The sequence below is a fragment of the Alligator mississippiensis genome, chromosome 1 (genome assembly GCF_030867095.1).
Source record: "Alligator mississippiensis isolate rAllMis1 chromosome 1, rAllMis1, whole genome shotgun sequence".
In the NCBI taxonomy this organism is placed as follows: domain Eukaryota; kingdom Metazoa; phylum Chordata; order Crocodylia; family Alligatoridae; genus Alligator; species Alligator mississippiensis.
The window spans coordinates 355,819,236-355,842,237 of NC_081824.1; the positions used below are offsets into that span (position 1 = coordinate 355,819,236).

The following is a 23,002-nucleotide window of genomic DNA, read 5'->3' on the forward strand; positions in this document are numbered from 1 at the left end:
ATTAGCAAATATATTTGTCAAACTATAATTATTTTGGTTGCAACTTTTCATTCTATGCATCTTCCACAGAACGGATTTTTTAATTCTGACAAAATGATTAATGTATTTCTTAAAACAAGTCAACTGAAAGGAGCGAAAACCCATACTAAAGTATTCTGGTGATCTTTCCTTTGAGAAACTATGGTGCCTACATAATTCAGAGAATGGACTTAAATCTGATGGAAAGGGAGAAGAGAAGGTAAACTTCGTGTCAGAAATAAACTTTTTGCTGTTCCTGTGAAAATATACCAAGAATTGGCCCAGATTTTAAAAAAGAATCGTAATTTGCAAATGCTCACTAGTGAATTCTTAGATTTTGGCAGCCAAATTCCACAGAGTCCGAAGAGACAGATAACACTGGGGAGGCATGTGGAGGTCACGGCTGGAGGGAGAGGGACAGACTGGAAGTGAAGACAGCAGAGAGGACTCAGTGAGGCAACTGGAACTCACTGAGTGAGTAGACTGGAACAAGGATGGGAAGTCCAAAAAGGTAAGACTAAGGCTTGGCTGAGCAAGAAGACAAATAGGGGTGAGACATCTGAAGAGTAGAGACAGGGACTGATTAGTAGGGCTGTGTGAAGTATTGGTCCCTGATTCGATTTGGCGGAGATTTGGCCCAATTTCGTGGTCGAATCTCTGAATCTGAATCAAATCAGAGGACCCTTTAATCTCTCCAAATTGAACTGGAACCCTCTGAATCAATTCGGAGAGATTCAGAAAGATTCAGAGATTTGGTTGTAGACACAGCTTTAAATGTTTTTTCTACATACCTTTAGGTAGCAGGTGGCTCGTGAACACTGTGATGCTGGGGCTCATGGAGTATCCCACAGGAGTGCGGGGGGCTCCCCAGTATGCTGAGCAGCAGACCCGGAAGTGGATGAGAAGCACTTCTGGTGAGCGCATGAGGGGCCCCCCAGTGTCCCACCCCGGCTTGGTGACTGGTGCTTCCTGGATCTAGGGGGGACGGGAATACCTGGGGTCCCCTGTGGCCAATCACCAAGCAGGGTAGACCCAGAAGTACTTCCGGTCCACTTCTGGGTTAGCCATCAAACACATGGAGGGTCCCCCCACCCCCCGCACTCCTATGGGATCCTTCTTGCACCCCAGCATCACAGCATTCACAAGCCACGCTGGTACCTTAAGGTACGTAGAAAAAACATTTAAAGCTGTGTCTATGTCCGAATCACTGAGTCTCCGAATCAGCATCAAATCTTCAGATTTGGATTTGGCCAAATTAAATCAGGGACAGTGATCTGAATCAATGAATCAAATCACTGTCCCTGATTTGGGCCAAATGCAAATTGAATAGGGCCCGCTTCACACACCCCTACTGATTAGGCAAGGAGAACAGAACTGGGATCAGGAGTCACAGCTGGGGAAGAAACAGGATTGAAACAGAGACAAGTTGGAAGATACAGGGCAAAGGGGGTCAGGTGTAGAACATACAAGACACTTACTTTATTTTTCAGACATTAGATGATGTTTAGTATTTGGGGGATAGGAACTGCAGTAGGGAAAAGGATGGGTTCATAATTAATACAGCTCAGTCCCCTGGAGAACTCAAACCTATTTCTGTCTGTGCTTCACAGTTTGTATATAATACTAGACAAGTCACATAAACCAGATGTTTCACTAATTGTGGGTTTCTCATTTTCTGGCTTAAGTCTCTGAGACCAATTTAAAGAGGTGATGATCACTTACAACTGCAATTGTAGTTAGTGGGAGTTACTTGAATTTTCATCTTAGGCACATTAGGACCCAATATCTTTGAGCCTCAATATCTTCCTAATAATACCCACTCAAATTACAAGGCACTTCAAAAATGAATTCACTGATATCTGTGAGGCATTCAAAAATGTAGCAATACCCATCACAGAAAAGCCCATAAGGATATTCTGTATTCAGAGGTGACTTTAAACAGCATGGAGTAAACAAGGTCTGAGGCCAGACATTGAACAAATAGAATAAAAAAAAAAATATTGCATAGTGGATGTGCCAGTTTGGAGAACCTGTCCATGCATAGCTTGAGGATCCTAGGGCTAGGGACAGAAGTTGCATATAAACTGGTTTAAGTGATCAAAAACAGTTTAAACCCATAACAGAACAGAAGTCCAGTGCACATAAACCACTTTCAAAATGGCTGAAACTGCTTTAAAATAAACCTGGATAGATGTAGTATCAGACCTAACTGATTTATGTCAAACCAGTTTATGGAATTTATGTAATCCCAGATCCACTCCCAGTTCAAACTGATTCAATTCCCCAGCATCCTAGGATGCTTTGCAGTCCTGGGCTGTGCTGTCTGCTCCAAGGGAGTAGGCCTGGTCTCACCCCCTACTGTCACAGAGCTGAGGCAGTAAAACCTCTGCTTCCTGCTTCTGCCTATGCCTGCAAGTCCAATGGGATGGGAGGGCACAGGAATGGACCCCAGGCCCTCCTAGCTTGGGTCTACACAGCACAAGGGGAGGGAAAGCACCCTCAGTGGAGGTTATCACTGCCCCCTCCACAGCCCCTCAAGACAAGCTGGTACTGCTGTAGCCACACCACCCGCCAGCTATCCTTGCCTCCAAGAGGTGTGGAGGGAGGGCAGGGAACACATCCACCCAGCCCGGCACTGGACACCCAAATGGGGTCTGCAAAGCACAAAGAGAGGAAAGCCCCCACGGCTGGCCTCTCCCCCCCTCCAACCCCTGCAGCCTAGAGACCTGGGCTTGGATCCATTAGCCCTACCCCCTCGTCAGCTGACCTTGCCTCCAAGGGGTTGGGGAGGTGGAAGGAGCACCCCCCTCCACAGCCCAGCATTAGCTCCCCAGGTAGGGTCTGCAAGGTACAGGGGGAAGGCTCCTCTGCTGGGCTCTTCACCCTCCCTGCTGCCTACAGAGCCAGGGTAGGAACCCTTACCCCACCCCCTCACCAGCTGATTTTGCCTCTGAGGGACTGGGGGGACAGGGAGAACACCCACCCAGGCTGGCACTGGACCCCCAACTGTGGTCTGCGTGGCGCAGGAGGGAAAGCCCCCTCCACCAGGCCTTATGCCCCTCCCCTCAACCCTGCAGCACTGAGAACAGGACTCAGATCACTTAGCCCCACGTCCTCACTAGCTTCCCTTGCCTCTGAGGAGCTGGGGGAATGGGAGAGAGAGGAGGCAAGAGAACGCACCCACCCAGGCTGGCACTGGACTCCCAGACTGTCTATACTTAGCTTAGATCAGACTGCGAATTGAATGTGGGGCTTGTCTGATTTCCTATATTGTCTTTTTACCTCTGTTTTGGACTTGAAGTGGTAGTAAAATAGTACTCAAAGTAGGTTATTGATGAGAATCCCTTCTATTAATTCAGTAGTCCTTTAGGAAAAAGGCCCAGAGCAAAATATATTTGTAAATGTGAATCAACTAAACAGTGGATCACTTGCTGCAGGGGACAAGGGGAACTTCAATCACCCCATGAGACTTATCAACTGCTCAACAAGGAAAATATATATTTCTTGAGCATATTCAAAACAAATGTTCAAGTCCTTTTGAAATAATAAGGGCTCAGTTCAGTGAGGAAAAAAACAACCTTGTTATGGGTTTGTGGGAATCTGCAATTGTATTTCGGGGAACCACTATCACAAAATGCAAGTTTGTGATAGCGTGAGATTAAATACATATTTTTTGACTGAGGGAGGTTTGCTATTATAATATTGAGATATGATTATTTAATGAGCCATAAGCATTCATTTCAATGTAGGGGGGGGTTAAAGAAAATGAAACTATAATTCACAGTAGAGTCAGATGACAGAGTATTACTATCAAAAACAAAGCAAAACAGGATTACCACTGCCTGTACTGTCAGAGGCAAGTAGCATAGATGTAATTCTTACTGTAAATGACATGCTTAAACTGAGGAGACTGTGTAGCAATATTCTATCCCGCTGGATTGACAGAGTAAACTCACTAAAGAATCACAGAAAATTAGGGCTGGAAGGGACCTAAGGAGGTCATCTAGTCCAGCCCCCTGCTCAAAACAGAACCATCCCCAACTAGATCGTTCCAGACAATGCTTTGTCTAGGATGGTCTTAAAAATCTCCAAGTATGGAGATCCCACAATCTCTCTGAATAGCCTGGTCCAGTACTTTACTATCTTCCTAGTGAGAAAGTTTTTTACTAGTATCTAACCTAAACTTCCCCTGCTGCAACTTGAGACCATTGTTCCTCGTTCTGTCATCTGCCACCATTGTGAACAGTTTAGCTCCACCCAGGTAGTTGAAGGTTGTTATTAAATCCCCCATCCGTTTTCTCTTCTCCAGACTAAATCAGCCCAGTAACCCCAGATTCCTCAGCCTTACCTCAGAAGCCATGTTCCCAAAACCTCAAACATTTTCACTGCTCTATGCTGGGCTCTCTCAAATTTGTCCACATTCTTTCTGTAGTGGGAAGCCCAAAACTGGACATAGTCCTGCACATGTGGCCTCACCAGTGTCAAATGGAAGGGGAAAATCACTTCCCTCGATCTGCTGGCAATACTCCTATTAATACAGCACAGTATTATTAGCCTTTTTGGCAACAAGGGCACACCACTGGCTCATATCCAGCTCGTTGTCCACTGTAACCCCCAGATCCTTTTCTGCAGTGTAGCCCCCAGCCTGTACCAGTGCATGGGATTGCTTCATCCTAAGTACAGGACTTTGCACTTCTTCTTATTGAACCTCATGAGATTTCTTTTGGTCCAATCCTCCAGGTCTAGGTCTCTCTGAATCTTATTGTTTGATCTCTGAAAGTTTGATAATAGAACTTGATTACCCTAGATTTTATACACTCCGATACACTTGGTTTAATACATCAGCACTTCTATGTGCACATATTTAATGGATGGTTTAGACATGATGCTGTAAAGATAAGACACTCACTTCAAAGCTTTTCTTTGTAACTTAGCAGCAGCTAAGTTGGTGCTGCATACTCATTTACAGCCCAACATTTTTAACAATCTAAATTTTTAAGCATCATTAACTTCCTCCTTTGTAAAAATTCATTGATTTTTTTCATTCCACATGTTAAACCATATACTGTCCTCTTGTTCTACACAGGTGAAGAATGATAGTGCCATCCTTTTTGTAGTTAAGTCTGTTGAAGCAGCAAAGACTGATCTTCATTCTTATTTGGTATTTTATAGGATATGCATAAAAGTAAGACTTTACTTACAAAAAAGAGTTATGGTTGAAAGTGTACTTTAGCAGAGATCACCTTGAAACAATATTAAGTGCTCTTCACAAAAATACTACTTCTTAAAATGTCTAAGAAGTCTGGAATATTAAGGGTATCTACCACTTCATTCTATCATGTTATCCAGTTTACACAGCACCCAATAATATTTGCCCCATAAACTTTGCAAAAATATTTATCAAAGACAAAATAAGTAAGAACATGGCTTTTGTTTAGAGATGCCCATTCCTCATTTCACTCTTTCCTTTTTTTTTTGAGCAAAGACCAAGAATGTCATCAAAGTTGGCATATGCAGTGGATAGAAGCATACCAGTCTAGTACATCTTAAGAAAAGGTTAAAATTCAGAATTTGAGTTTTATGTGAAATGTACAATTTTGAAAACATTTTCATTCTGAACCCATGAAGCGAAATCAGAAAAAAAAAAATTGTCAGAAAGAAAATACTATTTCTTTTATTTTTGAAAGAATTGAACTCTTCCAGTTTGTATTTCTCAGAATGAAAAATCAGGGCCAGCTGCCCAGGGATGCTTGGGCTTCCTTGGTTGTGCCAGAGTCAGGGGCATCCTGAGAATCTCCTAATGAAGAACAAGAAGCCTAGAAACCTTGAAACCCCTGATCCAGCCAGGACTTCCAGGGTACCCCCTGCACAATAGTATCCCACGAGACTTTGGAGCAGTCCTTTGGCATAAGTGATATTTTCCAAAAAAACAATATTTGCTGGGAAACTCCTAATCAGATGAATCTCACAAAAGCAAAGCTTTTCTTCTACAGGCAGAAGATTAATGGATACAACATGCATGAGAAAATCCTGGACTCTTATGAGAACTCTGACCTAAACACAAAAATGATCAAAGGTAACTGATTAGCCACCAGGGGACTCCTCACTTCTCAACCAACTGCCGAATGTACCCTGACCAAAAAAAGTTGAAAACCCCTGTTGTAGTGGGTGTGTGCTATAGACCACCAGATCAGGAGGAAGTGGTGGATGAGGCTTTCTTCAAACAACTAGTGGAAGTTTCCCAATAACAAGCCCTGGTTCTCATGGGGGACTTCAATCATCCTGACATCTGCTGGGGCAATACAGCAGTGCACAGGCAATCCAGGAAGTTTTTGGAGAGTGTAGGGGACAACTTCCTGGTGCAAATGCTGGAGCAGCCAACTAGGGGTCACGTGCTTCTTGACCTGCTGCTTACAAACAGAAGAATTGGTGGGGAATGTAGTAGGGGTTAGCAAGTTGGGCAGCAGTGACCATGAGGTGATTGAGTTCAGGATCCTAAGGAAAGGAAGGATGGAGAGCAGCAGAGAAAGGACCCTGGACTTCAGAAAAGCAGACTTTGACTCACTCAGGGAACTCATGGGCGGGATACCCTGGGAAGCTAGTGTGAGGGGAAAAGGAGACCAGGAGAGCTGGCTGTACTTGAAAAAAGCCTTACTGAGAGTGCAGGAACAAACCATTCCAATACACAGATGTAATATTGCAGTGATTATAACTGCTTTGATTGCTTATCTTGTTATTGACTATAATTGTTTATTTTGTTATTTCTTTTTTTATATAAGGAAAAGATTTAACCATTAAAGTAAAGTTAATCTTGTTATGATTTACTAACCATTAAGATAAAGTTAATCTTGTTATAATTTATTATAATTTAATCAGTCATTATTAGTGTTTGGAATTAACCATCTATTTCAAATTTCTTACTGCTTAGCATAAAATATATGACATTGGTCTCATGATTTTAGATGTGTTTGAATCATGACTTTAGAACTTAAATTTAGTATAAGGAGAATGCTTGTGTAAGGGTTTGTGGAATGTCTGAAAAGAGGTAACGAATGAATGATGGACGTATGTGGCAGTGACAGAAGAAGACTGGCCTCTTGCAGCAAGTGAAAATAGCCTTCTGTGGTTTAACAGTTAAAGGCTGCAGTGAACTCAAGTCAGCAGTGAAGGATTACTAAACACTAAATCATGCTCCATCCTTATGGCTGAAGACTGCAAGTGATGGTCCCTGAAGATTACAAACCACAAAGCCAGAAGGTCACAACCTACAAATCCCAGCCTGCCGACAGGACAAGTCACGTCTGACTCAGAGGAATCCACAGGCTCAGTGGACAGCTATTACTATAAAAAATGAACACAAAGACAAGGCTTTGGGTCTTTTTCCAACTGCAAGAAGGAGTTTTGGGCGTGTCCAACAAGACCTGACTCCAACTCTCTTGGTCAGCCTGGCTGGCCACCAGACTGACCTTGAGCAACTTTGCAACTTGGTAACACCTGAACCCTTGTAGGACTTCTGTGTATGCGTGCTTGTTTCTATGAATGAATGAATGAATGAAAGAATATGAATGCAAAGGAATGAAGCAAATAACCTTATTATTGTTTATTCTTTTCATGTTGCATGTTTTATGTTTTATGTTCCAATAAATGTGGCATTTTGCCTTATCCTCTGATAAGATTCCAGCTTGTTTTTAGTTCATACTGTACGCCCTGTGTGCACAACACAGGAAGACTAGCAAGTACGGCAGAAGACCAGCTTGGATTAGCAGGGAAGTAAACTAAGTCACAAAAAGGAAACTTGTAAATGAAAACTCATAGAAATAAATAGGAAGGAGCATAAGAGCATTGGCTCAGGCATGCAGGGATAAAGACGGGAAGGCCAAAGCTCAATTGGAGTTGCAGCTAGCAAGTGATATGAAGCGTAACAAGAAGGGTTTTTATAGGTATGTCAGTAGCAAAAGGAGGATCAGGAAAAGTGTGGGACAAGATTAGATAGAAGACGACAGATGAAAGAAAGAGGATAGCAGAGAATTGAAAGTTACTCTATATACCGTACAAGCTAAAAAGAAAGTTATAAATATATTTTTAAAAATATCTATTTTTAATGATGTATAAGTAACTTGTGGAACTCACTGCTGCATATATTATTGAGTTAAATAGTTAACACTGTTCAAATAGACAGCATACAGTTTTATGAATATGAAAGCAATGGTAGGTAAACCAGAAAGGATTGAATTAGAAGAGCTAGTGCTCATTTTGTTTGGTGGCATGATATAATCTTACTAGATGAGGTCAGGGGAAGGTCTTCTATCACAGTAGAATGTCACAACATTTTGATGTTCTGTGAAAATTTCAAGATTTCTTCTGAGCCATCTGTCCCCTGTCAAAGGTAAGGCTAAAGGACAATTTGTCCATTCAGATATACTTGCCAGGAAGGCATAATTCAAACACCTAAGAAGCCAGAGTGGATACAGGCGGGCATGGAGTGGAGTGAGGGAAAAATACTGCTGTGAGGGGATTGTCTGTTGCTGCCAAAAGCCAGATAAACCCTTCCTAAACCAATAAATGACATAGTGAGCAATAATATATGATGAGCAATAATGCAAAGCCCTTAATTAGGCAGCAGTTGCAGGGCAAGGACAGAGTTAACCTGGCTGTTAGCAGAAGCAATTTCCCTCCTAGCAGCACCATCTCCCATAGGAAGTCAGTGTGAGGCTGATAAGGATACTCCTCTACCTCTCTACTGTGCAATCAGAGCCCCAAGCCCCCCTGCTTCCATTCTGGTTCCATGCATCCATTCTGGCACTCCACTTTATTGAGCACTTGGGGCTCATGCCTTGGTTGCCCACCCTTAGTTATGCTACTGCTGTAAACAGAGAACAGCGTGAGTTTTTATGCGCACAGCAAAGACGATAAAGGGTTCACTTTTGTACCTTTCACATACAAATGTAAAGGAGTTGCTTCTCATCTCCAATTTGATCCAGCTCGTCTATTTAGATTCTAGGCTTCTAAAATTTTTCTTTATCTTTCTCTGAAATTGCCATTTTCATTGTTAACATTAATGCATATATACAAGTACCAAGCTAGAACCAAATGTATTTTGTACCGTGTCCTGCTAATGTATAGATTTATCACTCTCATGAGTTTTCCATGTGAGACTCCTAAATAAAAAAATAGCTGCAAACATACAATATAGAACCCTTTCCAAGAAAGTGAAATTATAGAGTAGTGTAAAATGTATATGATTAATTTTAAGAAATGCCATTAACAAATGCTATTGCTTATGATAATCTAAATTCTCCTCAAAATTACTTACATTTGAGACCTATTCATCTTCAAATGCATCTCAACTGTAATTATACCAATGGTGATATATTACTTTTCTCAAAATGTTACTGATGCTCATAAAACACTGCATAAAAGAAAACTTGCATTTGTTTACAATAAATCATTCAAAATGGAGCTCTACATTGCATATGCATAAATTTATATTCAGGGGAAAAAATATTTAAAAAAATACCATTATAAGAATTGCAATTAAAACTACCCTGATGGGTTATCAACTGGGTGAAATATTTTCCCTCACATCTAATGAGGCTTTACTGACAAAAAGTTAAATATGATTTACTTGGAATGTCTTATGAACACCCAGGGTCGTATGTATCTTTTAAGAAATTGTAAATGATCTATGGCATTAATAAGAAAATATATCCAACGTTGTGCCTTTCAGTAACAATACACAAAAAAGTATATTTGCTTTTTTTGCATTGAATATTACTGTAGTATTGCCTCCTTTGTCCTTCATCAAAGATATTGGTAGGTAGGGAATTATCTTATGTTTTTATTTTGCACCCCAAAGTCTTTTATGTGCTATCACAACACAACTACAGCTACTACTAATCATCCTCAACTTCTGAGACCTTTTGTAACATCCAATATTTGCAGCTATAAAATTAGTATCTACAAGTTGATTGCATGCAGAAAACTACCTTATTACATACCTACAAAAAGGTAATAAAATGTGTCTGTAACCACAAACATTTTCTACCCTTGGACCTTTGTGCATTTTTATTAGGTTTTTTTCCAGGAACAACAGTGAAGTACTAAAGCAAAAACTTAACTATAAATATATAACTAACATAATTTAACAAAATTCTTCACTTAAACATGTGCTTAATATTAAAATTGAGTTTTAAGTTCCATTCTTAAGGGCTGTCTTAATTTGCCCTTCCCTGATATAGACCATCTGATGCCTGAAAGCTTGTTAAACAGCTCTCCCAACCACACAAGTGGTCCAATAAAATATATCACACAAAACTTTGCTTCTTAACATTAAGCATATTCTTGTTCATTGTAGGGACATAGACATGTACTTAAAGTTATGAAAAAAATTTAAATGAAGTGCTTTAGTCATGAATAGAAAGAGGATTGTTAATTTGCTAATACCAGTGGCCCATCAGCTGGATCCAGGCCCCAAAATAACTAGGTCCAACCCCCAACACAGGGGATCAGTGGCAAGTAGTTCAGCTTTGTATGTCCCCTTCTCTGCTCTGCACGGCACTGATGATCCCCTTCATGCCCCAAAGGTGAGCCCTCTTTTTCTCTCCCTCCTTCATCTCTGACACTGGCAGGCATCTCCCTCCACTCTCCCCTCCTACTGGAGGATAGTGTGACTTGCAGTACAGCCCAGAAACAAGCATTTGGCCCACTGCTCTAAAAGGAGCAGTGGGCCAAATGCTGCTCGGAAGCTTTAGCAACTTACAATAAGGGTCCAAGGGTCCAAGTGGGCAGGAGCTCTACTGGCTTAAATTCTTAGCTGAATAAGAGCTGTAAACACTTATTACAGAGACTTCATTTGTAGTGTCATTAGATCAAATGGATAAATGCTTGGAACTAATTTTAAAAAAGGATGCTGCTCAGTTTTCTGTGCAAAGCTGAAACTTATGTGAGTAATTTCATGTATACAATCAGAGTCTTACACTAGACACTCTAGATGGCAACACCTCAGCTATCTATGAATCAAAATGCAAAAGTATTTGGGAAAACTGGGGGTCTTTTCACAATATAAAGTTGCACACTCTGACTCATTTCCTAACTTTCCTTCAGGCAGGTAAGCACTACTGAAGCCCCACCTGGGCAGCAGCTACTCACTGCTACCTATTTTATTCAAAACCTATTACATTCAAAATGCAGAAACACCATTAGGAACAGGGGCCAAAATCAGGATTTCCTGCCTTCTGTGGCAGTGACCATTTAACTGAGCCACATGCCATCTAGCTTTCTCTCCCCTTGGTCCTAGTTATCTTTTCCTCTTGACTTCCTTGTGAGCCAGCAGGGAGGGGTGGAGGATACACTTGGTTGAGCACTTTGCCAGGAAGTGGGAGATGAAAGATTCAAACCTTCTGTAGGAGAACTGGGCCTAGAACCTGGGTCTTTATGTCCTTCAGAAAGCGCCCTGACTACTGGGCTACTAAACTAAAAGGTGAAAGACTCCCTCTGCCTCCTCGCCATTTTTTGTGACTTTCATACTTTCCTGGGGAGTTGAATCTAATACCCATGTAAGTGACCCAGAATTCCACATATGCAGCTACTGTTAGCCACTTAAATGCCATGTAACTGTTGAAAAACAAAGCTGGATTTAGACCTGTCTTGTGAAAGTTAGGAAATCTGTTCTCCAGCTAAGGAAAGAGGAGGGAAGCTTTCTGTTTGCGATTCTCTCTTTAATGTCTGTAAAGATAATTTCTCTGTGTATTGTATTTAACTGGTATATGTTTGGAGTCAAATGTTTGCCACTGAATGCAGTCCAAGCAGATGGGCTATATCAGCTCCAGTGGGCCATATAAGCATCTGGAAAGATGAAACAATTATATTGATTTAAAAGGGTGGGGAGGGACTTACCATATATCCAGCTGAGCCTTTGGAACTGTTTTTTTTTTTTGTGTGTGTGTCCGTTCTCTCCTCCAGTGAGTGGAAGCTAAATGACTGTAAATTAGGCCCCTGGCAGATGTTCAATTAAAGGTGCAATACGATCTGATTCATAAGCCCGACAATCACTCCTCCTACCATGCTACACATGCGTAGCAGGAGTCATGATTGTGGGGTTGGGGATCAGATCTCAATTGAGCCCTTATTGTTGGTATAACAAGAAGCAAACCAGCACACCTGGCTTGGAGTGCCAGTCAGCCGATAAACAACCCCTACCTTGTGAGCCCATCAGAGCCTTTGACCCCAGTATAGCCCTGTGGCTGGAAGTGCCAGTCAGCTGACTAGACCTCCCATTCTCAGGTGGGCATCAGAGCCCTTGACTCCAATTTGGTCCTAAGACTGGGAGCCCCGATCAGGTGACTGTCCTGGCTACACATTCAATTTAAGCACAATGGGAACTTGTCACACAGTTATTACACATATTTTGTGTAATAACTTTGTGGTTTATTCCCTATTTTAACACACCATGAATTGTGTGACTGCATGGCTGGATTACTACTTGAGACAATCACGTCTCAAGTGTAATTTCTGCCAGGAACCTTAGGAACTACTTCATTCAAGAGTAACCTACCTCCATCTAGCTTTTACTTAGCACAAAATAAAGAAAAAGTGTTAAGTCTCTGCCCCTTTTCTAATTCTGTACAATTGTTTTATCAGTCCATATCTTAGGATAATATTTTATATCTCTGGTGTGGAACAGAAGTAAAGTTCTTTGGACACAGCAACAAAGAGGTAATAACCACAGCAGTTGCTGTGAAATATCCGCATTAGATATGCCAGTATGAAGACCCAATAGATATGCCCACCAAGTCCCTCTGCACTGTTGAAAATATGGGCTCACCACAAGCAGCTGCATTCCCTTTCCTTCTATAGCAGACTCCCAGCTATTACACTGCAGAAAGGATCTTTTGCAAGCCTTACTTTATCAATAGAAATATTTTTAAAGGTTCTCTCCCCTTCTTCAACGTTTGTAAAACCCAGCCATTTTAATAAAATTCACAGAGGCAAAAATATTACCAGAAAAAGAATGACACACTATAAAGCAGAATGAAATCAATAAAAATTAGCAAACACAATACACATAATTCATGTCCCATTTATTCAGAAATATTCAAGTGATAAATATCTCTTTGAAAAAAAGAAAGAAAAATTCTCTTTGAATTTATCTTTTTAAAAACATGCAATTACACTGGAAACCTATTCATATAGATTCCAGGGATTACAATTACTTTGAACCCTGGTATCAAACAAAATTATTCAGATAGAATTATACAGAGCTTTTGAAATCTTCATTTTTAGAAGTGCAGATACAGTGTACTTTAGAAGTAAAAATTTAAATATAAATTTTAAAACAATTTCTCTTAAGTTAATTATTTTTTTCTGGCTACCATTTTCCTACAAAAGAACGTTATTTGTTTTCCTGAGTAGTAGAAAGGAGATGTTAGAATCCATTTATATAGTAAAAATGAAAACACAAACCATAAGGAGACATAGTTAGTATACAAATTAATGTGTAATTTATGCAACATATCTTCTTAAATACTTTTTGTATAAGTGAAAATCAATTTTGTAAGTAGACACTAATTAAGTTTTGTAACTTGGTAATTCAAAACTTTTACACATTTATGATAATGATTTGAGCTGTATTGTTACTAGTTATCCTATGTATTTGCATTTTGGTGAATATGAAAGGGTACTTAAAATTTGATCCTGATATCTAGTCCTGGATGCATAGACTTAAATAGGAGAACCTCTAAAAATAATTTTTAAAAGCCTCATATCTTCTCAGCCTACTTTCTCTAGCTTTCCCAGCCTAAAAACTAGTAGACTATTTCAAATAAATTAAGCTCAACATAAAGAACAAATTGTTTGCCTCTCTAATATCAACATCTACACCTCATAAGTCATAGATTTAGTTGTATAAGTAATAGACTTAGTTGTATAAATTGTTCTATCAAACTGAATAGAGATTGCCCCAGAAATGATGTACTGAACCATCGATTCTCTGTGGTTATAGGGGACAAAACTAGGAGATTGGGCTCAAGATGCAGCATAGGAAATTTAGGTTGAAGTTTAGGAAGAGCTTTCTTACTATGAGGATGGTCAAGCATTGGAACAGGCTACCTAGAGAACTTGTGGTATTTCTACCCCTAGAAATTTTCAAGAGCGGGTTAGACAGACACTTGGTTGGCATGGTTTAATCAAGGATGATCCTACCTTGATAAAGGGGCTGAACTAGATGAACTTGTTGGGTCTCTTCCAGCCCTGCTTTCCTATGCTGATCTTTAGTAATACCAATCTTGTGGTTTCTTTTTCAAATAATTCCACATCTTTTCTTTTTTACAGAATTTAATTTCTCCAATGTCCTCTATAAATGTAAATTATTTATTCCTCAGAGCATTACCTTGAAACAGGTTAATAGCATTACCCTCACTTCACAGATTGGGTACTTTAGCCCTAAAGTTTTAGAAGCATCTACTAACTGAAAGTGCCAAAACTAAGAGGCACCTGGACATGACTACATTGATTCCATGCCACCATAAAGCATGATTTGTCCAAATGCTGGAAAAGATATAAATATTAAAGTGGTGCTAACAGTCCCCCAGCATTCCATCATGCTTTGCAGTTCCCCTGCAAAACCAACCCTCCTCCCCCTGCCTCCCTACAGGGTAGGCAGGCTAGCCTGGCCCAAAGCTATCTGTTCCAGCTGAGCAGGGAAATATACTTAGCAACACCCCCATCCCAAATTCTGGCCAGAACCACTGCAGGTATCTGGCTGCATTCCTGGAATCAAAAGCTTCAATCTGTGCAACTTATAGTAACCTATGAAGACTGAATCAATTCAGCTTCAGGCTTTTTGACTGTGTGTACTTAAACTTAGAGTGCAACAGTAGAGTTTTCTGGGCCCCCTCCTGGACAGTTCTTGTCCTGTACCTTTATGTGGATGAGCTGGCTAAAACTGGCCTCTGCCAAAGTAAGATATTTGCAAAAGAATATAAAACAAGAATGTTTGCTTTGCCTCTTTCAGAATCTCAACACAAGTCATATTTTTAGTGAAGCTAAAGTGTTTATGGATAGCAGTAGATTGTTATTTAATGAGCTCTATTAGGTTGGCAATCTTGTGATGCTTATCTTCCAGTGGTTTCTATTATTTTATGCTCTCTTTACAACACAAAAATATTCAGTATATTTCTTTATTTTTTTAAAATACAACAAAGCCTTTCATTGGACCATGTTTACTATTGCAACATCCACTGAAAACAATAGAAAAATCATCCCCTACCTGCCCATATTTTGCAGCTAAATGCAGAGGGGTCCAGTACTGATTATCCACTACATTGAGATCAGCTCCATGATCCAGTATCAAGGATACCACGTCCTTGTATCCATTTGCACAGGCCATGTGTAGCTGCAAGTAATAAAAAGGCAGTTTATTATTTTAGAACATTATTCTAGGACATAAATGATTAATACATGTTTTAACATCCTCAAACACTTAACTAATGTGTGTAGTGGGGGAGGGAGGGAGCATAGTTCTTTCAAAACAGGGAAATTATGAAAATGAGAAATGGAAAACATGTTTCAGAACAATATTCTCCAAACTGTGCATAAAACCAGATAACATGTTTTCAACATTTATAATTTAGAGCAGAAAAATAGAGAACAACATGAATCCTAGTCAATCATCATTGATTCCAGTCTATTCTCACCCAGACTTTTCTCTCTTCCCAGTTTTCTCTCCACCCCCACCTCCCCTTCCCCAATACACCTTCTTTTTTTTTTTTTTTTTAACTTTATCAGTCCTAATCCTGTCCAGAATCTCAGAAATCTCCACAGGTTTCACAAGCAAGGCAAATTCACAAATTTCAACAGACCATGTCTATGGCCTGATTTTATTTTGTCACAGTTTTTAAAGTCTCACATGACAGCTGCTGCTGTTTTACCACTCTAAATTTAATGCATTAGCACATAATGAAAATAAGTTCATTGGGTTGGCACAAGGGATGCAGGGGAAATCCTCATCAGAGAAGAAAACCATTTATAGTTTTGAACTACTGTTATGTTTTCCTTTTTTTCTGGTATGGCCTCACTGCCTAAAAGATTTGATTGGTCTGAAGAGGACCCCTTGACCACTTAACTCCTCACTTTCTTAAAGAATTAAAAGTACAACTGGTCTAAGAAAGGAGGATGGTAGAGACGTTATCCTTATTGGGAGCAGAAAGGACATTATGAGAGCTGAGATAAAAAGGAAAATGGTGACAGAGGGGAAAAACAAAACTCAGAAAAAATATTTTTTGTTCCTGATTGATTTTGGAAACTAGAAGTTAAACTGTGAAGTTTATTGCATCAGTGCCTGGCCCCCCACGTATCTTCATTTACTTTTATAAATTCATTTCATTACAACTGGAAAACAGTAATTAAAATACATTTAATACAAAAACAGCAGAATTTGTATAGAAAAATAGGAAAGACACCCTAGAATAAATCAAATGCTACAAACTAAATGGAATATGAGATGAAAGTACAACATAAAATATACTGTATTGGGCATAATTTGCCAGTAGGGATTCCCAGTATGAACTCCAGTTTTAGACATGGAAAATAAGAGCATCTATTATCATATACTTTGAATGGACCAAATGATTTGTTAGGAAATGATTTAGTTTATAGCTTAGAGGTATTTATTTTCTACTGGTTTTCTTCTGTGGATTCAAGCTTTTACCTCTGTTTCTATTAGCAAAGGGCATTGTAATTATGCTGCTTTAACCAGGAAGCTTAGTAGGGAAATGATTACAAAATAACTGCCTTTCCATAGCCAAAAGGGATAATCTCTGGCTAAATAAGATCCCACAGTAACCCTACTATTAGGGTTTTGCAGTTTCAGAGTATCTACATGAACAGACAAACCTGAGGAGGGTTTGGGATTGGGTTTTAGGATGTCTATATTGTTATTTAAAGTTGATCTGGAGGTCAGTTAGCTGAAACAACAGGAGTCATCTCTCCCTTTTCACTTGCTACTGTTAGCTACTGGACATTGTGTTTCCTTTTCCTTAAACAGAGACCTTCTAAGAATCTACTTGTTGCTCCTGTTGTGTTTGGCTCTACAAGTAGCAGAGACAGGAAGTGGGGAATTAGGGGTGAAAGTTGTGTAACTGCTGCTGGCAGTCTTCATGAGTTTGCACCTTGCAGTGTCAGGGTAGGTTCTTAACACATGTCAAGAGCTGGCAAGCCAGGCAGAGGTTTGACCTCAGGTCCCTGAAGTCCAGCAGAGCTTCTGGGGATGGGCTGGACTGAAGATATTGGTTGAATTTAGGAGCTTACATTAAGCTGGTCAGACTGCATAGGTCTGAAGGTGGAAATGCCAGTAACACTAAATAGCAATGTAGATATATATTTTCCCTGTATTTCTTCAATCATATTAACAATTTAGGCAGCTTGCTTTGGCTAACTTTTGACTGCATGTCTTTATGCATGTAGCATCTCCACAGGGCAACAGAGTGGCTCAAAGATGCATAAAAATGGCTCAACTGTACACATCAGGGTTTAAACTGCTACTGAGTAGTGTGTGCTGAATACCTGAAAGAAAGTGATATCACTCCTGAGATGCTGTTTTACTAGGCTGCTCTGATATGCTGGTGATGGGTCCAATGCAGCTTGCAATCATGGTGATAGGTTTACCTTCTTGGTATGTTTGATGTTATAGAACAGGGAATTTATTTGTCTTTAGCTTCTAACTATGACTAGCAAAAACTCCAGGCATGAAAAACTTTCAGAGAACTTAAAATATATTAATTTACTTATATTCTGTAAGAGTGAGCACACAGGAAACAGCAGTATTTACAAAAACAGACTTGCTATAATCTTATTAAATCACATGATGCTACAGCTTTTCAGGCTTACCTTATATTTTAGCACCAGTTACTTCTCAACCATGAAATAAAGACTTTGAATAATATCACCATAAATAAGTTTAATGTCCTACACTGTGGGTGCATCTACAAGTACAATTAGCAAGTAGCCCAGTCACGGTCTACACATGAGTTTCAAGATACAAGTATTCTGCCATAGGATACTACTTGTCCCAGACAGTACTAGCTTACAGTGGAGTTAATTAGTTTACTGCACCCTAATAGGGGTGAATGCATATATGGTGATGCTTTACTGCACAATTAATTAGTCAGCTCTGCAATAAAGCACATGTGTACATGCACCCAGGGATGAGATTTTTTGCTACTGTCACCATATAAATAAATGTATATAATAAATTTTATTATAGCAAAAATACCTTTGCCAGATTCCATTGATACATATATAGCTACCATAAACTGGGTGACTCTTTATCAACAAACAGGAACAAGAAATACATTCACAAGACAAGACCTTCACATAACAAAAATCCCCAACAAAAGGAGGAAGAGCAAATCAATTTGCTGCAAGACAAAGGATGCAGTTCAGAAACCAAAGGTCCAAAATAAAAGGTGTCCAAACAAAAATACCCCTTTTCTCCAGGGTCTGAAAGCAAGTGGTCCTAGCAAGTGAGAGAGTCTCTAAAGCATGATTTGCTTGTGACCCATATGTAATATGCATAATTGCATAATAAAATACTGTATGCTGCGTGACTCCAACCAAATGCTACTATAGATATGCCTATACTATATATAGAGAGGCATTTTTTAACTTAAGTTGGCTTAGAGAGGTATGAGAGGGTAGCATCTTATAGACTAACACATTCAGACAGGCATATGTTTTCATAGAGTACAGACTACTTTGTCACTTGCTATGAATAGACTTGCAGAGAGCAGTTATACTATATAAAAAGGAATAAGATCATTTAAATAAAAAGTGTCAGAAAAGGGGGAAGAAAGGAGGAGGCACTGCTGAAAGAGGTGAAGGTGGGCTGAAGAGATCAAATGGGAGAAAAAAAGCAGTTAACTTATTGAGGAACATAAGGTTAAAAAAAGCTAGGCTAAGTAACAGGATAAGAATCCAGAATCTCTTCTGAGATCATAATACAATCCAGCCTATGGATGATCCCCTGTTCCACATTTTACAATCAAGTCAGTTTTTAAAAAGTGTTGTTGTTTAAAAACAGCTACTCTGAGGTCAGTGATGAAATGCAGAGGGAGATTAAAGTGTGCTGCCATGGGCTTTTGTGTCCTGCTGGAATTGATATCAGATCAGTGTCCGTTCATTTTTTTCACATAGGGATTGCTTAATCTGTCCAATGTAGACATCCAAGGGACATATATATGGCATAACAACATTAGTAGAGGAGCAGGTGAATGAATCTCAGATGTTATCCATGTTTTTTGGTCCAGTGATGATGTGGTTTGTGTTGATGTGGCACATACAGTTGGCATCTGGGTCTGTTGCAAGGCCTTGGTGAGAATAGAAGTTAGGTAGCCTGTTGCTGAAGAGACATTGCTCGAGGTTGGGGGGGGGGGGCTTCCTGTAGGCCAGAACAAGCTTGTTTCCCAACACTGCCTTAAGATAGTCCAGGAGGGGTTGGAGGTCATTGATGTGTCCAAGATGTTCAAGCTGGGGGCTGTTGTCCTCGAGGTTGGTATTGTAGCAGGTCAGAGCAGGGTCAGAGTCTGGCTATGTTTATCTGAGTAGCTATGATTTTGCGATTGCATTGTAAGTGTAGGAATCCCTGCTCCAGATCCTTAAGGTGTATATTGCTTAGTTAATGGGATCAAAGCAGATGTAATTGCAATGTGGAGCTTGGATGTAGACAACAGATTTAGTGGTGTGATGAAAGCTGGTGGTGTGGAGATAGCTGTACCTGTTGGTTAATTTCCAATACAATGTGGTGGTGATATGACCAGTGGAAAATGTTACCGTGGTGGCCAAGAAATGAGTACTGTGGGTGGCATATTCAAGAGCCAGTTTCATGGAGGGGTTGAAGTGGTTAAAGTCCCAACAGAATTTCTCTAGAGATTCCTTCCCATTCGTTCATATAATGAAGATGTCATCAGTACGCTTTAGCTATGCCAGGGGATGAGAGGCCATCTGTTAAGGAAGAGGCCTTCAAGGTCTGTCATAAATATACTGGCTTACAGGGGGAGGGGGTACGTGTGTGCCCATAGCACTGCAATTCATTTCTAGGCATGAGGAGTCTGCAAAAATGAAATTTTTTTGGAAGACAAAGCAAGAAAGTGAAATAGAAAAAGAAGCAGCATTATTGTCAGGGATAATGTTTCTTATGGCATATAATCTGTCCTTAGAGGGAATGCTGGTGTAAAAGAGATGTGACATACATAGCAGCTAATATGGGGTTTTCTGGAAGCTTGTCATGGATCCTAGATTCTTTAGAAAATCTGTGGTACCCTTCAAATACCTGGCAGCTCCAATGACAAGGGAATTAAGTTTCAATGTAAGTGACGGCAAAGAAAACAGGTTGTAATTCAACAAAGGCACTCACATTCAAGTCAGTCAGGATCATGGGGATCAAATGGTTTAACTCAGCTGCTAATTTGAGTTAAGCTCTACAATTCCATGTCTTTAAAGAAACATAATTTAATAACATAACCTTCAGCAGTGCAGAAATACACAGTGAATCAGTTATTTCATAACTGTAGCCATGCTGCTGCTCACTTGTCCAATTATAGTCTTGATTAGTGATTATTTAAAGATACCAAATATATTTAAAAATCTGAAATTAAATATGTGATGATTCAGAGATACTGGGGAGTTTTTGTGAACAAATATGGGCCTGCACAGAGCTTTTCCAAAGCCAAGAAAATACAGTAGAGTCAAAGCTTTGGGCCTGAACCTTGTAAACATTTTCGTACTTCCAGTTTGATTTTATCACATTTATACACTTCACATTCACAGGCCTCAGACCTTAATTAATAAGCGAGACCCAACTTACCAGTGTTACTCCTTCATCATTCTTCTGATTCACACTCCCACCATTTCCTATGAGTTGTCTAATGTCTGTGAGCATTGTCATAGGCCTCTGACTTTTCATCTGCCGCAGAGAGTTCAGATCAACACCTGTGCATAAGAAAACAAAATGATTGAGAAGAAAAAGCTAAAACCTTCCCCTCCCCTCCATGTCATTTACTGCTTTGTTTCAACAACGAGGAACGCTTGTTTTGGTTTGCATTTTGGATTAGCAGGTGCCAAAAGATCAGAAGGAGGTGCAAGTCCAATCTGTACTTAAAAATGTCTGGCTTGTGTGCTGTCAGCAAACATTATTCTCTTTAGCTTAGTATACTGCTAACCTATATTAGTGTAAATCAGAAGAAACTTGTCTGGAGTATCATTAAAAATACAAATAACAAAGATACTCTGTAATCAACAGAAGACACAAATCTCTTTTTTGAAGGTTGTCTCAATAGACAAAAAGGCAAAACTGGGATCGTGGCAAAAGGTACAATAAAACTATTCAGTGGTAAAGTTGGCAACTAGCAAGACTTAACAGTTGCTTGATCAAGATACTGGGTTTGATTCTCCACAGCCCTGCACCAGATATAGTCAATTACACCTACACATAAAAGTGCCAAAAAAGTGTATATAGTACTGCCATTTGGACCTGGCCATTATTTCACTAGAGCCTAATAATAGGCTTCTTCTCTCTCACTCCCAGTTTTGCTGCCCTGAGGAGCTGTTCAACAAGAATTTCCTGAATCAGGGTGTTGATCTGCCCAGGAAATCAAGTCAGATTTAGTACAGCAGGAGCAATGGTAGAGAAGAAATCCAGGACATGAAGTATTTTGAGCAGTATTTGTAACCTATGCACTTAAGTAGAGATCTTTTACCCTATTCCTTTCATAACTTTGTGTGTAAAAATTTATGCTGCTGCTGCTTTATTTCAAATTGGCTCGAAGCTTGCAATGCCAAATGTCAGCATGATTTCAACAATTTCCTCCAGTTAAATTGATATCATTTGCTAAAGCTATAGAAAGATTCATAGCTACCATAAATTCATAAGTATTTGTAATAAGTCATAATTATTGGTAGTAAAGAAACGGCTTATGAAGTAATTGAAATAAAAAATCACAGGAAAAGGCAAGTTTTGACATAATGGTTCACTTCTGGAGTCAAATCACTACAAACTTATTTATGCAGATCATTCCATGGAAGTCAAGGCTTTTTGTATGAAAAAAGACAGCATCCCTAATATGCTAATAAAAAGCCATATATATATGATCATTTGCTATTGACTGACAGTTGTTTGACAATAATGCAATCCTGATTTCATCTGGAATTGTGAGCATCTCTTAAGAATAGCTGCATTCTTTCTGACAGAACTGGGGATTTTCTGTTGCTGTATCAGCATCTCACAATCATGGATTAAAATGCCACCACATTTCCACGTATTATCTCTAGAAGTCAACTGCACCTTCTTTTCTCTCCCAGATGTTTTTTTTTTCACTTCAGTGATGTGTAGTGGGAGATCACCTGTGAAGAATACATACAAGTATTGTCTCACCTAATAGGCTTGGAAATATCACAAGTTTAAAAGTGATATTTGAATTTGTCATTCATTGTCTCTTCTTAAGTTCTCCAACAAATGTTAAAAAAAAAAAAAAATGGTGATTCTCCCAGTAGAAATGTAATGCTTGTACACAGACACAGTACACATTTCTTTGGAAAGTATGTTATACCTCTTATGCTTTCCCTACCAAGAAATAATGACTCCAAGATCTCTTTCTGCCACCGTGCTCTCAAGAAGGGAGTTTCCCACCTTATAAGTGTGCTGCTGGTTCCCACTGCCCAAGTGCAGCACCCTGCACTTGTCAGTATTGAAACCCATCCTATTTTCATTAGCCCACCCCTATAACCTGTCTAGGTTCTGCTGTAATCTGTCCTTCCCTACTAGCATGCCCACCTCACCCCAAATCTTGGTATTATCAGCAAATTTAAACAGGCTGCTTTTTACCCCATCGTCCAACTCACTAATAAAGAAACTGAACAGTGAGGACCCAAGGACCAAGCCCCGGGGGACTCCACTACCCACTTCCCTCCAGGTCAAAAAAGACCCGTCTACCAC

General features: G+C 39.7%; 1 protein-coding gene across 3 annotated transcripts in view; it reads right to left on the minus strand.

The window, feature by feature from the left end:
• The window catches only part of MYO16 (myosin XVI), a 662,110-nt gene that overhangs the window by 375,786 nt on the left and 263,322 nt on the right, over positions 1–23,002 (minus strand). For all 3 annotated transcript variants that reach the window (XM_059721092.1, XM_059721091.1, XM_059721093.1), the window contains 2 exons: positions 20,876–21,000; positions 15,284–15,409 (listed from right to left, as the gene is read on the minus strand). In XM_059721092.1, coding sequence (XP_059577075.1) covers positions 15,284–15,409; positions 20,876–21,000 — 251 coding nt within the window. The remainder of the gene's footprint in view (positions 1–15,283; positions 15,410–20,875; positions 21,001–23,002) is intronic.